General features: G+C 41.1%; 1 protein-coding gene across 3 annotated transcripts in view; it reads left to right on the top strand.

Annotated features, from left to right (window-relative positions):
* The window catches only part of DHX9 (DExH-box helicase 9), a 36989-nt gene extending 21636 nt beyond the window's left edge, over window positions 1-15353 (top strand). For all 3 annotated transcript variants that reach the window (XM_063134563.1, XM_063134556.1, XM_063134570.1), the window contains 12 exons: window positions 438-651; window positions 846-940; window positions 1068-1141; window positions 5595-5747; window positions 6423-6583; window positions 8244-8355; window positions 8913-9074; window positions 9233-9360; window positions 10015-10244; window positions 11444-11559; window positions 12323-12523; window positions 14564-15353. In XM_063134563.1, coding sequence (XP_062990633.1) covers window positions 438-651; window positions 846-940; window positions 1068-1141; window positions 5595-5747; window positions 6423-6583; window positions 8244-8355; window positions 8913-9074; window positions 9233-9360; window positions 10015-10244; window positions 11444-11559; window positions 12323-12523; window positions 14564-14849 — 1932 coding nt within the window. In that variant the 3' untranslated portion in view covers window positions 14850-15353. The remainder of the gene's footprint in view (window positions 1-437; window positions 652-845; window positions 941-1067; window positions 1142-5594; window positions 5748-6422; window positions 6584-8243; window positions 8356-8912; window positions 9075-9232; window positions 9361-10014; window positions 10245-11443; window positions 11560-12322; window positions 12524-14563) is intronic.

Raw genomic sequence — 15353 nt, forward strand, 5'->3', positions numbered from 1 at the left:
TTCCAGGAGTTTTTGTCGGTTGTTGCTGCTTCTCTTGTTTAGTTTCTGGTGTATTTGGTTGCATTGCTGGGTTTCTATATCCTATTAATCCTTATGTGATCTTATGCAAGCTTATAAATGTTAAAAACAGGAGGTAAATGAAAATATTATTTTGATCCTTGTTATTAGGACTTGACTATATGTTAAATAGTGAAGCATCATCCCTTGTTAAAGGAAAGGTCATAGTTTGGGGAGCCGATTGTGTAAGCTGTAACATTGAAAGTAGGGCCAGGATAAATTTCAGGTCTTGATCACTGAGACGATCATTGCAATCCTTCCTGACCAGGGTATTCATGTGTGTGTTTTCTGCTTACTCAGCCTCTTGGTAGAGAGTTTCATAAAAAAATACTGTTAGTAGAGAAGGTGTCTTACATGTGCCATGTTCTCTTCTTTTGTAGGCCAATTGCAACCTTATCTGTAGTAATGAATATGGCCCAGAAACAAGACACCGCATGTCCCAGCTGAATGAGAAGGAAACCCCCTTTGAGCTCATTGAGGCCCTGTTGAAGTACATTGAGACCTTGAATGCACCAGGAGCAGTCCTTGTCTTTTTGCCTGGCTGGAATCTGATATACACCATGCAGAAATACCTGGAAATGAACCCACACTTCGGTACAAGCAGTTTTAGCTTTCCTCCTTTCTTTTCCATCTTTTCTGATGTGTTCATGAAGGTGGAAGAGCCTCTCTTTTGTGTGCAAGGAGTGAACGGCCGAAAGAGTGAATAGCAGTATTTAAAATAGTGGGTCTCAGAGATGTGCATTCGTTTAGTCTTTTAAAATGTTTCCTTCCATGTGCTCTTACTGTAGGGAGCCAGCGGTACAGAATCCTCCCTCTGCATTCTCAGATTCCTCGAGAGGAGCAGCGCAAAGTGTTTGACCCAGTGCCCCCTGGAATGACCAAGGTGAGCCTCCCTTGTCCCTCCTAAGGCAAGGAGGATAATAGGTAGTCCGGGGGTAATCTTGGGGTTCAGCTGGGTACATTTGTCATACAGCCTTCTATTCAGAATAAATTTATGTTTGTCTCCCCAGGTAATTTTGTCCACCAACATTGCAGAGACCAGCATTACCATCAATGATGTTGTCTACGTTATTGATTCTTGCAAGTGAGTTTTTCATCCTCCTATTGTTTTTATTGAACTGCGAAATGTTTTTGGATTTTTTAAAGTACGTAATATTGCCCTGCCTGGCAGAAAACTCAAAATGAAGCTTGGGGAGCCTTTTTCACCTGTTTCAGTTTAACAACCTACCAGATGGAAATACATAGTCATTTGGACTTGTTTCATGTGAACTTTTCCTGGGTTATCATGTAGTGATGCCAGGTGGAGGCATCTCTCTGCTTATCTGCTGGGTGACATCTTTAACTTCTATTTATTTAAGCAACGTAATACCCCACTCTTCAGACGACGAAGTTCAAAGACCACCTTATTTATGTTAATACTAGAATTTTAACATTGATATGTCTCTGATGAGTCACAAACGCTCAAGAAGCAGCACTTGAAAAAAGAAGGGAATACTATTGCTCTTAGAGATAAGGGAATTAAAAAAAGAACATAAAACAGCTCCCTCCAAGACGCGTAGAGCTTAATAAATTTTCTTTCTGTCCTGAGCACTGGAGTTTGTCTCCTCCTTCACCATTGGTTTACGGTGCCTTTCCCTCCACATTTCTGCCACATTTAGATATTGCCATTTCAGTGAAAGAGAAAGCATCCATAACCCATCTCCCCACCCGTGTAATAATTTTGGGAATTGTGAAGATCTGTCCAAAAAAAAAAGGAGATCTGTTAGGTGTAGTAGTTTCCTCCTATTGAATCACCAGTGATTTATGCTAAGGATTTCACAGTAGCTAGAGATGTTCATGATTTTTCTGAATAGGAAACCAATGAATCCCTCGATATACTGTGATTTCTTTGATAATTAGGATTTTTTTAATCTTACCATTTTGTAGGGACAAGATGATATTGTAAGGATTTTTCATCAGAAATACATTATTGCCGAGGAGGGATGCAAGAAGCACGGCCCACAGACTGCTCCTAAGGGGTTTGTTGTGATCCCACAAGCCCCCCTGGACCCCCTGCTGCAGCTGCCCGGGGGTGGGGGTGGGGGCAACGTGCCAAATACCTTTATTTTTTTAAAAAGGAACAAACTTACCAGGCTCAATTTTGCCTCTCCACCTGTTAAAAGGGGACCCGCCTTTCCTCCACCACCTCTCTTACCACTGCCGTCATCCATATGAATGTTTCCCCGTTTGATCATTGTGTCTTTAATATTCTCCAGAGCTTCAGGAACGCTGCCTTATTAGTTCTTTGTCTACTTCTGGTGCCAGTCTTAAAAGTTGGGTGTCTGTGGCAGGAACCATAGACTCCTGGAGTAGTGTGCCAGAGCATTGCTGGAACTCAGTACTGTTGCTTTAGTACAGCCTTCCTCAACCTGGGGCGCTCCAGATGTGTTGGACTGCACCTCCCAGAATGCCCCAGCCATCTGGAGCGCCCCAGGTTGAGGAAGGCTGCTTTAGTAGCACTGAAAGCAAGGTGATGATATCAAGAGGCAGTGGAGGCAGGGGGGATAAGAATGAAGGAAGGGGGATAAAATATAAATGGGATTTTAAATGGATGGGGTGGGGTGGGGGTGCTCCTTAAATACTGGATGGAAAGCTCTGCAAGAGTGGCTTTTCTCAGCCCAACATTTATGTCTGTTCCAGAATTAAGAAACTGATTAAAAAAATCCTGCTTTTGTTTCAAACATCTTTCTTTCTTTCGCTCTGGACATGTTCCTTTTTTAGTGCCTCTGACACTAAAAAAGTTGTGCACCCCTCCTGCAGAGAATTGTAGTGATCCGTGCTTGGATGCAAGGACTGATCACTACTTCTACTTTAACCGAAGTACTGGGTAGAACCATCACTCCTTCTCACCCGGCCCTGTTGGCCAGAGATACTTATTCAGCCCCCCCTTATCTCCTGCTTTTTTCTTTTGTAATGTGGGCCAAAGGGAGAAGCAAAACTCCAGAGCTTGTTCAGTCCACAGTAAAAAAGATGGCGTGTCCAATTAAAAAGGTTTATTGTAGAGAATAGTGGGAGCACAGCATTTTGAAAACACAGATACTAAACATAAGAATGGAATTGGCAGTATCTTTGCAAGCTGGATTTGTAAGCTATCTTTTTAAAGGTAGCTGTTAAAAAGAACCTTTATGAAGTCCTGAATCATACTACACACACACACATCTGCAGATTTCATTTTTGCTTGCCCTGGCAGGGGTGATAAGCAACCATCTTTAGAGCTGCAAAAGTGGGTAGGGAATCATCCCAGCAGTTGTATGGGGATCCCTGCTTACCCACCTCATCCCAGATTTAAAGGAAATCTTGGCTCAATTAGACTGCTGGAGCCATTGGAAAACCTTGTCAGTGCAAAGGACAACTCCCATCTCCTTTTTCCCTTCCTCTGGAGCAGGAAAAGGAGATGGGAGGGCTTCTTTGATTACTTGCCACTGTCTAGTATCAGCCAAGCTGACATGCTCCCCAATTCATTTTTCTGCAAGAAAGGGCCTGCTATAAAGGCCAATCAAAATTGTAGATGCCTGGATTTCTCCACTCATCACTCAATGACAGGGGCTTTGGAGAAGAGTCTTAAGAGAAAATACGTGGGCAGCTTCATATAGGAAAAGACTGTCCTTCAGGATTAAAAGTAGCACTTTGAATTGTCCTTGGACAGGTGCACCAAAGGGAAGGGGAGGTCAGTCCCACAGGCTGTGCACCCTTGCATTTGATTATATACAACCATCTTTAGGATATTGTTCTAAAAATGTAGGAAAGTAAGCTACCCTCAAAAATGTTAAACTGAGACATACTAATCATGTTTTCTCTCCAACTTGTTCTCTTTATCTAAAGCAGCTGTCCAGGTTGCCATCTCCATTGGGAAGCTAGTTTCTGGAGGGGGCATTTTAAAACTTCCTTCTCCACAAGTCTGCCACTTCCTAATCAACTTGTTCTCCCCTGTTTTCCAGCTGCTTTTGGTCCTGTGGGATACCTATTGCTTTTCCTTTCCTGTGGACAGGCATGCTGGTGAGGGTGCCAAGACGCCTGTCCTTTGTTGGAGACCACAGCCTGTGTAGCTGCTTTAGATCAGTAAATATTATTGTCACATGTACTTTGAGCCTAAATTTAAGGACCACCCGAGAGTAGATTTTAACCACTTTGCTATTAAAGCCTTTCCTGCTGCTTAGCAGCAGGAATCAAGTTGTATCTTCAATTGGAGGGGGTGGGGAAACCTCTCTTCCCTCCAGTACAGGTCCTTTAATTCCCCCTCCCCCATTTTATATTCCTTCTAACCCACATTTTTTCCTTGTTTATTTATACTGTGGGCTCTGCAACCCTCATTGCTAATCTACACCTGTCTCTTCAAGTTAATGCATCACAAGCCATGTTATTCTTCGAAATGACTGTGTGTGGTCAGGGTTAGCAAGCTGATGAAACTATCTCAAACCTGTATGAACTGGCCTTGCACTGTAAGCTACTCCTGAGTGCTAACAGCCTGAAGGTTTGGCACCCCATTATCATATTCTTAAATATACTACTGCTGTTTATTTATCTTATTTTTTTAATACTGTCCTTTTAACCCCTGCCCTGTCCTGGACGGGGTTGCACTCTCCCTAAAGGATCGGTCCGTAGTTTGGGGGTGCTCTTGGATCCAGAACTGTCACTTGAGGCACAGGTGAACTCAGTGGCAAAGAGCACCTTTTATCAGCTTAGGTTGATATACCAACTATGCCCTTATCTGGACAGAGATAGCCTAGCTACAGTTATCCATGCTCTGATAACCTCTCGCTTGGATTACTGCAATGTGTTATACGTGGGGCTGCCTTTGAAAACGGTCCGGAAGCTTCAACTGGTACAAAACAGGGCAGCCCGTTTACTAACAGGGACTGGCCGGCGAGATCACATTATGCCAGTCCTTTTCCAGCTTCATTGGCTGCCAGTCCAGGTCCAGGCCCGATTCAGAGTGCTGGTATTGACATTTAAAGCCCTAAACGGTTTGGGGCCAGGTTATTTGAAGGAACGCCTCTTCCCATATGTACCTGCCCGGACCTTAAGATCATCTACAGGAGCCCTTCTCTGTGAGCCCCTGCCAAAGGAAGTGAGGCAGGTGGCTACTAGAAGGAGGGCTTTCTCCGCTGTGGCACCCTGGTTGTGGAATGAGCTCCCCAGAGAGGTCCGCCTGGTGCCCACACTGTTCTGCTTTCGTCGCCAACTGAAGACCTTTTTATTTGCTCAGTATTTTAACACTTAATTTTAACTTCAATTTAAATTTTACTGCTTTAACTCTGTATTTTAATCTTATATCAATTTTGCTGCGTGGTTTTATCCTGGCTGTGCTTTTATTTTACTGTATTTTGTAATTGTGCTTTTAACCTGTTGGTTGTTTTATTGTGGTTTTAATTTTTGTGAACCGCCCAGAGAGCTTCGGCTATTGGGCGGTATAAAAATGTAATAAATAAATAATAAATAAATAAATACTTGGGAACTTGGAATTATTTGATATGCAATTTTCCCAACTTACTTTGCAGGCAAAAGGTGAAACTGTTTACTGCTCACAACAACATGACCAACTATGCCACTGTGTGGGCCTCAAAAACTAACCTAGAGCAGCGGAAAGGACGAGCTGGTCGTGTCCGCCCTGGATTCTGTTTCCATCTCTGCAGCAGAGCTCGCTTTGAGAGGTAGGCGTTTTACTCTGCTCCTTTTTGGTGGTCTGGAACTAAGCACTTAAACTGAATTGGAAAGGCCAGGTCGAACCCAAGTCACTGAAATTAGGGCAATAGGAATTAATTGTATTTCCTTAGGATACCTGCAAAGAGAAACTAGCCCGTGGTTGTAAATCTGCACTGGTTTCCATTAGACAATTTTATATACTTCTATGTTGAAATGAACTTGTTCACGCTGGAATTACTGGGCCAGCTTCCACTAGTCGTTGGCCCTCTTCTGCTCTCATAAGAGACCCAGTTCTGATCTGCATGTGTATTAAACACGTGCTTGCCAGTTCTGCTTTCATGTGAGGGTGTGAGGATTAACATCTGACACTGAAAGGAGCACTGGGAGATGGGAATGAAACCTGCCCTCCTCTGCTACCTCCCTCCTAGCACTCTGCTGCTTGAAGAAGGTTTTTCCCCCAACCCAGTTCTAATACCAGAATCTATCTGATGGGAAGGAAATGGAAAAAGGAAGTTTTCCATTGGAAAAAGGAAGTTTTTCATATTTGAGGGGAGCCTGAAAAGGTTTGTTACATAAGCAATGTGCTTTCTGGAGAGCTCTAGAGCACTGTTGGCAGGAGCTGCTAGCACTAGCTGTGGAGATTGTGTATCCAAAATACTCCCCCCCACCCATTTTGTCTCCAGGCTTGAGACTCATATGACCCCTGAGATGTTCCGAACACCCCTGCATGAAATTGCTTTGAGCATCAAACTACTAAGACTGGGAGGGATTGGACAGTTCCTGGCCAAAGCTATAGAGCCACCCCCTCTGGATGCGGTGATTGAAGCAGAGCATACACTCAGAGGTACTTGGTTTACTTGTCTTTTCAGTAAACATAGATATTCTTAACATTCTCTGTTCTTAATTTCGTTGTCATATATTTCCTCTCATTCATATTATATTATGATGATGATTCTGCTCTCTGGGTGGTTTACATAGGATTAAAACCACTTAAAAACAATATACAAAAAATTTAAATCACAAAAACCTAAAATTTAAAACCACAAAAACATACTAAAACAAACCTAGGCTAATTACATACCCTATTTCTTCAATTCTAAGATGCACCTTTTTCCCCATATAAACATCTCTAAAAATGGGGTGCGTGTTAGAATCGCGGGTGTGTCTTAGGTTTTTTTTTTCTGTTGGTGGTACTGAAATTAGTGTGCGTCTTACAATTGATGGCGTCTTACAATCGAAGAAATACGGTATTGCTAAATGCCTGGGAGAAAAGTCTTGACCTGGTGCCAAAAAGATAACAATGTTGGCTCCAGGTGGGCCTGGTCAGGGAGTTTGTTGCACAGTTGCGGGGGCCACCACAGAGAAATGCAATCAGTCAGAAGTTAGATCATCTGACTTCTTTTCATGGCCTTTTTCTAGGTGCTTCCATTTCCAGAGGTCGTGACTCTCTTTTAAATGCATGTTACATCTGTCATGTTTGCCTGAATGTTAAACAGTATATAAAATGCATGGGTTGTTGTAACTGCTTTGCCCATTTATTCTGTTTCTGGTTTTGTTCTAGATTGTTCGGTTGAATTCATTTTTAGTTCATTTCTTAATTATTTACTGCCGATTATTTATATTGTGTTAAATTGGATGGATTTGTAAATTGCTTTGAGGGCTACCATAGTGGAAAGGTGGGGTTAAATTTTCTAGACAATTGTGTTAATTCTGAATGGTATAATTCAATACCTTGCAAATACACCTATAAATGCTACTAGTCTATGAAAAGCAGCAGTGGTGTAGTGGAGAGAGTGCAACTCCAGGACCTGTTGATCAAACTGAGAAGAGCTTACATTCGTAGCTCTTCTTGTTGAATTCATTGGAAAAGATTAGCCTGTTGCAGCAGTCAGACCTTTTAGCTGAGAGATTTTTGCACAGATTTACCTTAATGATTTCGTCAACATTCATGTGGATGGACCCAGTGACGTTGCTTCTCATAAGAGATTCAAATTTTCATTGCCTTCATAATACATGGGTGGTTTATGACGAGGGCTAAATTGAAATGGATCTTTGTTAACTGTCCTTCATGTAAATGTATAATTCTGTAAAATCAAGATCAACTTGTGATTTCATAATGGTTGTGTGTATATTGACAATTATTATTATTATTATTTATTTATATAGCACCATCAATGTACATGGTGCATTATGTACAATTAGATTGGTATGTCTTTCTGTATGTTACATTGGTTTGCACCAGCACGTGGTATACGTGCTATCAGTTGTTGCCACCTTTCCCAATTGTATATTTGCGATTCAGTGCCCTTTTTATTTTCCTTTCTGTTATTTTCTGCTTCATAAGCTGTGTCTTGCTAAATTCAACCAACGGTGCCTCCAGTCCAGCACTCCGTTTCCAACAGCAGGCAGCCCTGATACCTTTTGGGAAGCTTGCAAACAGGATGGGAAGACTAACAATGAGCACTAATGGATTTTGCTGATATACTGCTTTTTTCCACCCTCAGAGCTCGATGCCCTGGACTCCAATGATGAACTGACACCTCTTGGGCGAATTTTGGCTAGGCTCCCCATTGAACCTCGCCTTGGGAAGATGATGATAATGGGATGTATTTTCTAGTAAGTGCCATTTAGTAAGATTAGAATATTGAGCAAATAAATGAAGGACTGATTATGATTGGACTCGAGATAGAGATGTGGGCACTGAATGTTGAGTATGAGATTAAAAAGCCATGAGACCAAATATTAACTTGATTGTAAGCACTTGAAAGACAGAAGTGTGCTCATTCTGTGTTTTCTATTCAGGGTTTGTGAAACTGATCACCACCACTACCACCCTACCCCATCCACTCTCTCCCCAATTTCTAATACCGTATTTCTTCGATTCTAAGACGCCATCGATTGTAAGACGCACACTAATTTCAGTACCACCAACGGAAAAAAAGCTTTGATTCTAAGAAATAATAAACGCACCCGCGATTCTAAGACGCACCCCATTTTTAGAGATGTTTATATGGAGGGAAAAGTGCGTCTTAGAATCAAAGAAATACGGTAACTACACCAGTAAATTCTTCTGTACTGTTCTCTTAACAACAACATCACGTTTTATTGAAGTGGAGCTCCAGCTGTTGGTAGCAAGACCATGAGAAAAAAATATTCTATGGCTTCTGTTTCAGTGTGGGAGATGCTGTATGTACCATCTCTGCAGCCACCTGTTTCCCCGAGCCGTTCATCAGCGAGGGAAAGAGATTGAGTTACGTCCACAGGAATTTTGCTGGAAACCGATTTTCTGATCATGTGGCCCTGCTTTCCGTGTTCCAAGCCTGGGATAATGCCAGGTAAATTAGTTTTTGGTAATACAAGCGGTGAATTGCTGCATTACCTGCAAGGTATCCTATTTGACTATATAAAAAGTTCAGCACATTTACTCTTATGTGGAGAGTAGCTTTATAGGTTGGCTACAAATCAGTCTGTCTTGTCCATTTTGTTTTTGCAGAATGGGTGGGGAAAACGCAGAAATCCGCTTCTGTGAGCACAAGAGACTCAACATGGCAACACTCCGAATGACTTGGGAAGCCAAAGTGCAGTTGAAAGATATACTTGTTAGCGCTGGATTCCCAGAAGGTAAAATGCTATGTGAATGTTGATGGTGTGTTTTCATGTTTTGAGACTAAATATTGGGAGTGTGATCCGTTAAACGAATGCATGGCACTTTCCTGTCACATATGATTTGGTCAGAGGTGTTTTTACAATCATAACATTTGAGAAACAAGGAGAAATGTCTGAGTTTGTTCTTTCTACGGCAATAGTTGATGATAGGAGGATGCACAACGTGTAGAAAGTGTGTGTGAAAAGAATTAGCTCTAAAACTGGGCCCAAAGTCTCCAGAAATTATTTCCACCATTTCCTGTCATATCTTATAATCCCATTTTTGGTTTGAATTACATAAACACATAATGGATGTAATGAGAATTTTGGATGTGTGGTTACTAGATTGACTTGCTGTATCAGGGAGGCCTGGTCTCCCCAGCTGCACTAGCTTCTGTCTCATTGTAGGGAGGTGTAAACTGGCTTTCCAAGTAGTACATTTTAAAAGCAGAGCTTTAAAAAGTAGTTGTTCAATTTACTATTTGCAAATAGATCTATATTATATTTGCAGAATGAGTGTGTGGTCTGAGTTGATAATCTTGAGACATTTAAACACTGTTCAGCTTGAATAATTAGGCTTTCATTGTTGGCAAGATGCAGAGAAAAGTCAACTTTCTGTTCCCTTCCCAGAATGCTTGATGACGCAAATGTTTAATAACACTGGACCAGATAACAGTCTGGATGTCGTTATCTCTCTGCTGGCTTTTGGCTTGTATCCCAATGTCTGCTTCCACAAGGAGAAGAGGAAGATTCTCACCACTGAGGGGCGCAATGCACTCATTCACAAATCATCAGTTAACTGCCCATTCAGCAGTCAAGACATGAAGTACCCTTCTCCATTCTTTGTATTTGGAGAAAAGGTAGGCAAGTAAGATAAATCCTGGATTATCAAATGGAGTATAGTTTTAGACGAAGGGTGCAGAACCTCCAGACCAGGGGCCAAATTCAGCCCACCTGGGGTCCCAGTTCCCAAGCGTTCCATGTTCTCAAGATAGCCACACCCTTTCTTCCAACTGCAGTTCATTTGTTGATTTCCTGCCTTTTCTTCTTTCTTTTCTTGTGTGGCCGATGGCTGGTTGGCCACTGTGCAAACAGAGTGCTGGACTAGATGGACCCTTGGTCGATCCAGCATGGCACTTCTTACGTTCTTACTAGCAGTAAGAGCTTTAAGCTAAATTATGCTGCTTTTTGGAATTCTCGGCCTTGCTCCATTTGCTCCACCCACCACTGGAATGTCCCCCCCCCCAAGAGCTCAAAATGTAATTCAGCCCTCAGGTTGACTGAGATTCAACAGCTGATTTAGACGCTAGGACTCATATGTTTTGTGTTTGTTTTTAATGAAAATCTTCCAGTTGAAATATGAGAATTTGCCAGTCTGGGGTATGTATTCTTACATGTAGATGATCTGCAGTGTGCGGAAGAGAGACTGAACTTGTATGTCCTAGTTCAGTATAAACAACACGGCCTTCTTTATTAACAAGTGAGGATTTTCCAAGCCTTTATAGGCCAAACTCCAACTGAAAGCCAATGTTGTTGCATCCTCTTACAATATAACTTGAGCCATGTTATTTTTTAGTAGTTCTAACTTATCAACTCTCTTTGATTTTGTAGTTACTGAAGGAATATGTAGAGTGCTTTCTTAGTGTAGAAAATACAGAGCAACATGTACTCTATCCTTAGAATAATTTTTGTTCATTAGAAATTTTGAATAGTTTTGATTCTAGTGCTTGAGGCTTTCCTCCCACAGAATAATAAACTTGCTTACTTTTTAGGGTGGCAGCAGGGGAGGAAGCAGATGGAGGCTTGCTTTCTGGCAGAAACAAGACAGGATGGTACAGGGTAGAGGAGGCTTGCTTTCTGGCAGAAGTAAACTTTGCTTCCATCCCCTTCTTACGTTTTAACCGTCTAGGCAATGTTGGGGTGGCATCTCTTTCTTCACTATAACTGTGAACGTGGAAACTTGTTAAAATGAGAAAGCTATCATGATTTCATGTTATGCACCAGATTCTAAGCTGGCATGATGCACACAGACCGTTCTGTACATTACTCTTATCTGCAGATCCGGACACGGGCCATCTCTGCCAAAGCAATGACTTTAGTGAGCCCTTTGCAGCTGCTGCTCTTTGGCTCAAAGAAAGTTGTATCTGATGGAGAGATCATTATGTTGGATGACTGGTATGAACTTTTGGCTGACTGTAGATGTTAAATGCATGAGGGTGGGGGGGAATGTGAGATATACAACAGCTGGTTTTGTAGCTTAAAAGGAAGAATATAGATGAGTTTTGTCAGAAATTATCATTCTAAGGGACAGAATGTGTTTACCAATTGTCAGTTGTTAATTTGAAATCTTGAGGTACTTGATAGATACCCCAGAAGCCAGGGTTTCATGCTCTTGGATCTTAACCAGATCTTAGAGGTAACCTTGCAGTTTTGCACCTTTCCCCAATTGGTATGCTAGTAGCACTTCTTATTTTGGAAACTATTTGATATCACAGATAGAAGTTTGTATCCACAACAAGTGTTGATTGCAATGCTGATGCATCAGAAGTGGGTGAAAGAGAGGAATCCAGCAGTTTTCAGAGTTTTGAGGTCATGTTGACATAAAAAAGGAAAACAAATATTGCAGTTGGGAACCTTTCCTCTCCAGTTTGGATCTTTATCAGAATTCTCAATATTTATTCTTACAAAGCTAGTTATAAGATGGCTTTGAGGGTAAGTGACGATACGCAGAGCTGATGTGCCTCAGCTCCTGACGCAGATGATTGAACAAGCAGTTCTCTAATTAAATGGAAAGGAAAGTATTGGATCACAAAGAGTCCAACACAAGAAATTCTAGCTTTTATGTAGAATACCTTCTCAAAAGCCTTCTTTCTCAGAGTAAGAAATTATGTAATTAGGAAGGATATATTCAATTGCTAAACTGTTTTCTCTGCTTTAGGATCAAATTACGGATGCCTCACAACGTAGCTGCCTTTATCGCTGCCTTGCGTGCAGCAATGGAAGCCCTTGTGGTGGAAGTAACTAAAAACCCAGAAATCATCAGTGACATAGATCCACTGAACAAACAGATGTTGAATGTAATTTGGGAGATCTCCAAACCATTAGCTGCTGGCATCAACCTCACAACAGGCAATATGAGGTTAGCTCCATGATTTTGAAATCCTTATCCGTTGCTATTTGGGTCCCTTGAGATATGAAAGCATTGTCTTTTAGCCAGAGAATGGTTAAGATCAAATAGGAAATCAGAATAAATGGACAGTTTGCATGGAATTAAACTGCGCTTTACTGGGATTCATGTTAGAAAACTGAAAATGTAACTCATAATCTGAAGAAAAGATTGCCAAACTTGTGAATTTGGTAACAGATGTGTTCAGCATAGAAAAATGTGAAAGCAAACAATGCAGTCTCAAAACATCTCATTCAAGACAGGATGAAATGGCAGATGAAGGAATGGTAGATTTTCGGACAAGAACATTCCAGTTTAAATTCAATGATTCCAAGTACAAATAATGCACATGAAAAAGTAGCTCTACTTATACATGTGTATTAATTGAATTGCTTCTAATTTTTTGTTAACAGATGCTCAATTGAAGCTGCATTCAGCATGATTTCAACAGGGTCACACTTCCCCTTTAGGACCAAGTTCATAGTTTTGGGGAGGCTGCTTGATCCAGCACTGCTGCCAGATGATTCCTAGGTTGTATCACATGTCATAGCAAGAATTCCTGGATTGTTTAACCAGGAATTGTGGTGACTGGCATGTGTAAACTGTGTACTCTTTCCTGGGTTGTTTTGAGACATCTGAACCCAAAAACTGGTTTGTGGTTAAACCCCACCAAACAATTGCCCATGGCTTGTTGGCTTAACTCTGGTTTGTTTAACCAATTAAAAATCCAGTTTCTGAGTTCCGACATCACAAAAGAAACTTCTTAATTAAAAGTTTAAGAGTGTCATTTATCACTGCAATTCCTGGATTAAACCACCCAGGAATTACTGCCATGACATGCAAACCAGGTCTATATGTCGGCCACATCCCTTCATGGATAATGGTGATCTGGGCCCTGTTATGCATGTTCTAGTACATTCATACTGGTTTACTGAGTGTAATGCGTCCTGCTAAATTGCAGCTGGTTCAGAATGCAGCAGCCATAGTTACTAAGCGATTGGGTGTTGTAAGGACACCATGCCAGTACTGAAAGTTTTATTGCCTACCAGTTTGTTTCTATGCATAGTTCAAGTGCTCATTTGGACTTCTAAAACCCTTAATAGCCTGGGACCCAAGTCTCTGAAGGATTGTTTTTCTCTTCATGAGCCTGCCTGGCAATTTTAAATTTTTCATCGGAGGGCCATCTTTAGGTACCCTGCCTTCTGAAGTTAGGCAGGTGGCCACAAGAGAGGGCCTTCTCAGCGGCTTCTGATATAGGTCAAATTCTCTTGAGTTTTTAATGGAACTTGATTTACCTTCTGTTATTTGCTCCCCATTTTTGTTTCATTTCAGTTCCTGGTTTTGGGGGCTTTTATCATGCTGTCTGTTGCTGTTTTTTATTATGTATTTTTAAAGTTTTTGTTAGCCACCCTGAAATATTAGTTAAAAGGTAGTATACAAATCACAAAACATGCCATTAGTCCGCATTTTTGCCGAACCTCAAGAAATACTGGGAATATAGAAAAAAGGACAATTGAGTGATGTTGTTTTATAAAGGGAAGGCTTAAACAAATTAGGATTTTCAGGTAAAAAAAATACTGAGAAAGGATATTTTTTGTTTAAAAAATGAATACTATAGATATTTTAAATATCTAAAAATGAAAAACGGAAGGAAAGTAGCAGTTTTTTACACTTTGACCTCATTCACACATAACCACCCATCAGTTTCAAAACTAATGGTTGTTGTGCATGAAAGGAGAGTTAAAAACTAGATTATTTAGCCCCTAAACCATCCAGCACTCTAGGCTCCGACATCACACTCTACAACCTACTCGACAACCCAGCTGATTGTGGGTTGTCGAGTAAAAGAAGCAAGTCTCTTGCTCATGTACAACATGTAAACTACATGCAAAAATCCCTATTAAGTTACCAATGTGAAATGAGGTTTCTGGTTAAGAGCCGTAAGTGTGTTTTAGAAATTGCATATATCGTGAGTTTTTATAGACATGAATAATTTTCTCCTTTCCTTTCTAGGTTTGGTGATGGGCCTCGTCCACCCAAAATGGCTCGATACGACAATGGAGGTGGCTATAGAGGAAGAGGTGGTGGTGGTGGCTACAGGGGTGGATATGGAAGCGGATACGGAGGCGGATATAATTCTTACCGTGGTGGCTCTGGGGGAAGGGGATATTCAGGTGGTGCTGGAGGTGGTGGTTTTCGAGGTGCTGGAGGATACCGAGGTTCAGGTGGAGGATACCAGAGTGGGGGAAATAGAGGGGGTGGGTTTAGAGGAGGTTGGGGTGGTCGAGGCGGCTACTGAAGAAACTATACTATTACCAGAATAAAATGACGCATTAACTTGTTTTCTTCTATACTTTTTTTTGCTTATAATGTCGAAGTGTTCCTACTCTTGGAGTTCACAATAGTGTGAAATGTTGATTTGAATTTTGATATTTATAAAAAAAATACACATTGAGATCACTGTTATTCCGGGTTATGTTCATTATGATCCTAATAAGACACTTTAGTTTTAAATGGATTGATAATGTACTAGGCAATGTTTCATCTTGACATACATTTAAATGACTGGTAAACTTTTACACTTGTTGGAAACATAAATGGATCTATTTAGTTTGCTCGGTGAGCTTAATCTGCTCTTTCTCATGCTGTATAATCTGAATGGAGCCTTCCATACTGGGCAAGAGACCAGGTTTCACGTTGTTTTATTTATCTGTTTAAAACATGTTTAGGCTGCTTTTCTGCAACTCAAAGCAGCTTGTAAAAATAAAAATACAGTATTAAATAGAACGCTGCAAATATCAGA

The sequence above is a fragment of the Elgaria multicarinata genome, chromosome 1, assembly GCF_023053635.1.
Source record: "Elgaria multicarinata webbii isolate HBS135686 ecotype San Diego chromosome 1, rElgMul1.1.pri, whole genome shotgun sequence".
In the NCBI taxonomy this organism is placed as follows: Eukaryota; Metazoa; Chordata; class Lepidosauria; order Squamata; family Anguidae; genus Elgaria; species Elgaria multicarinata.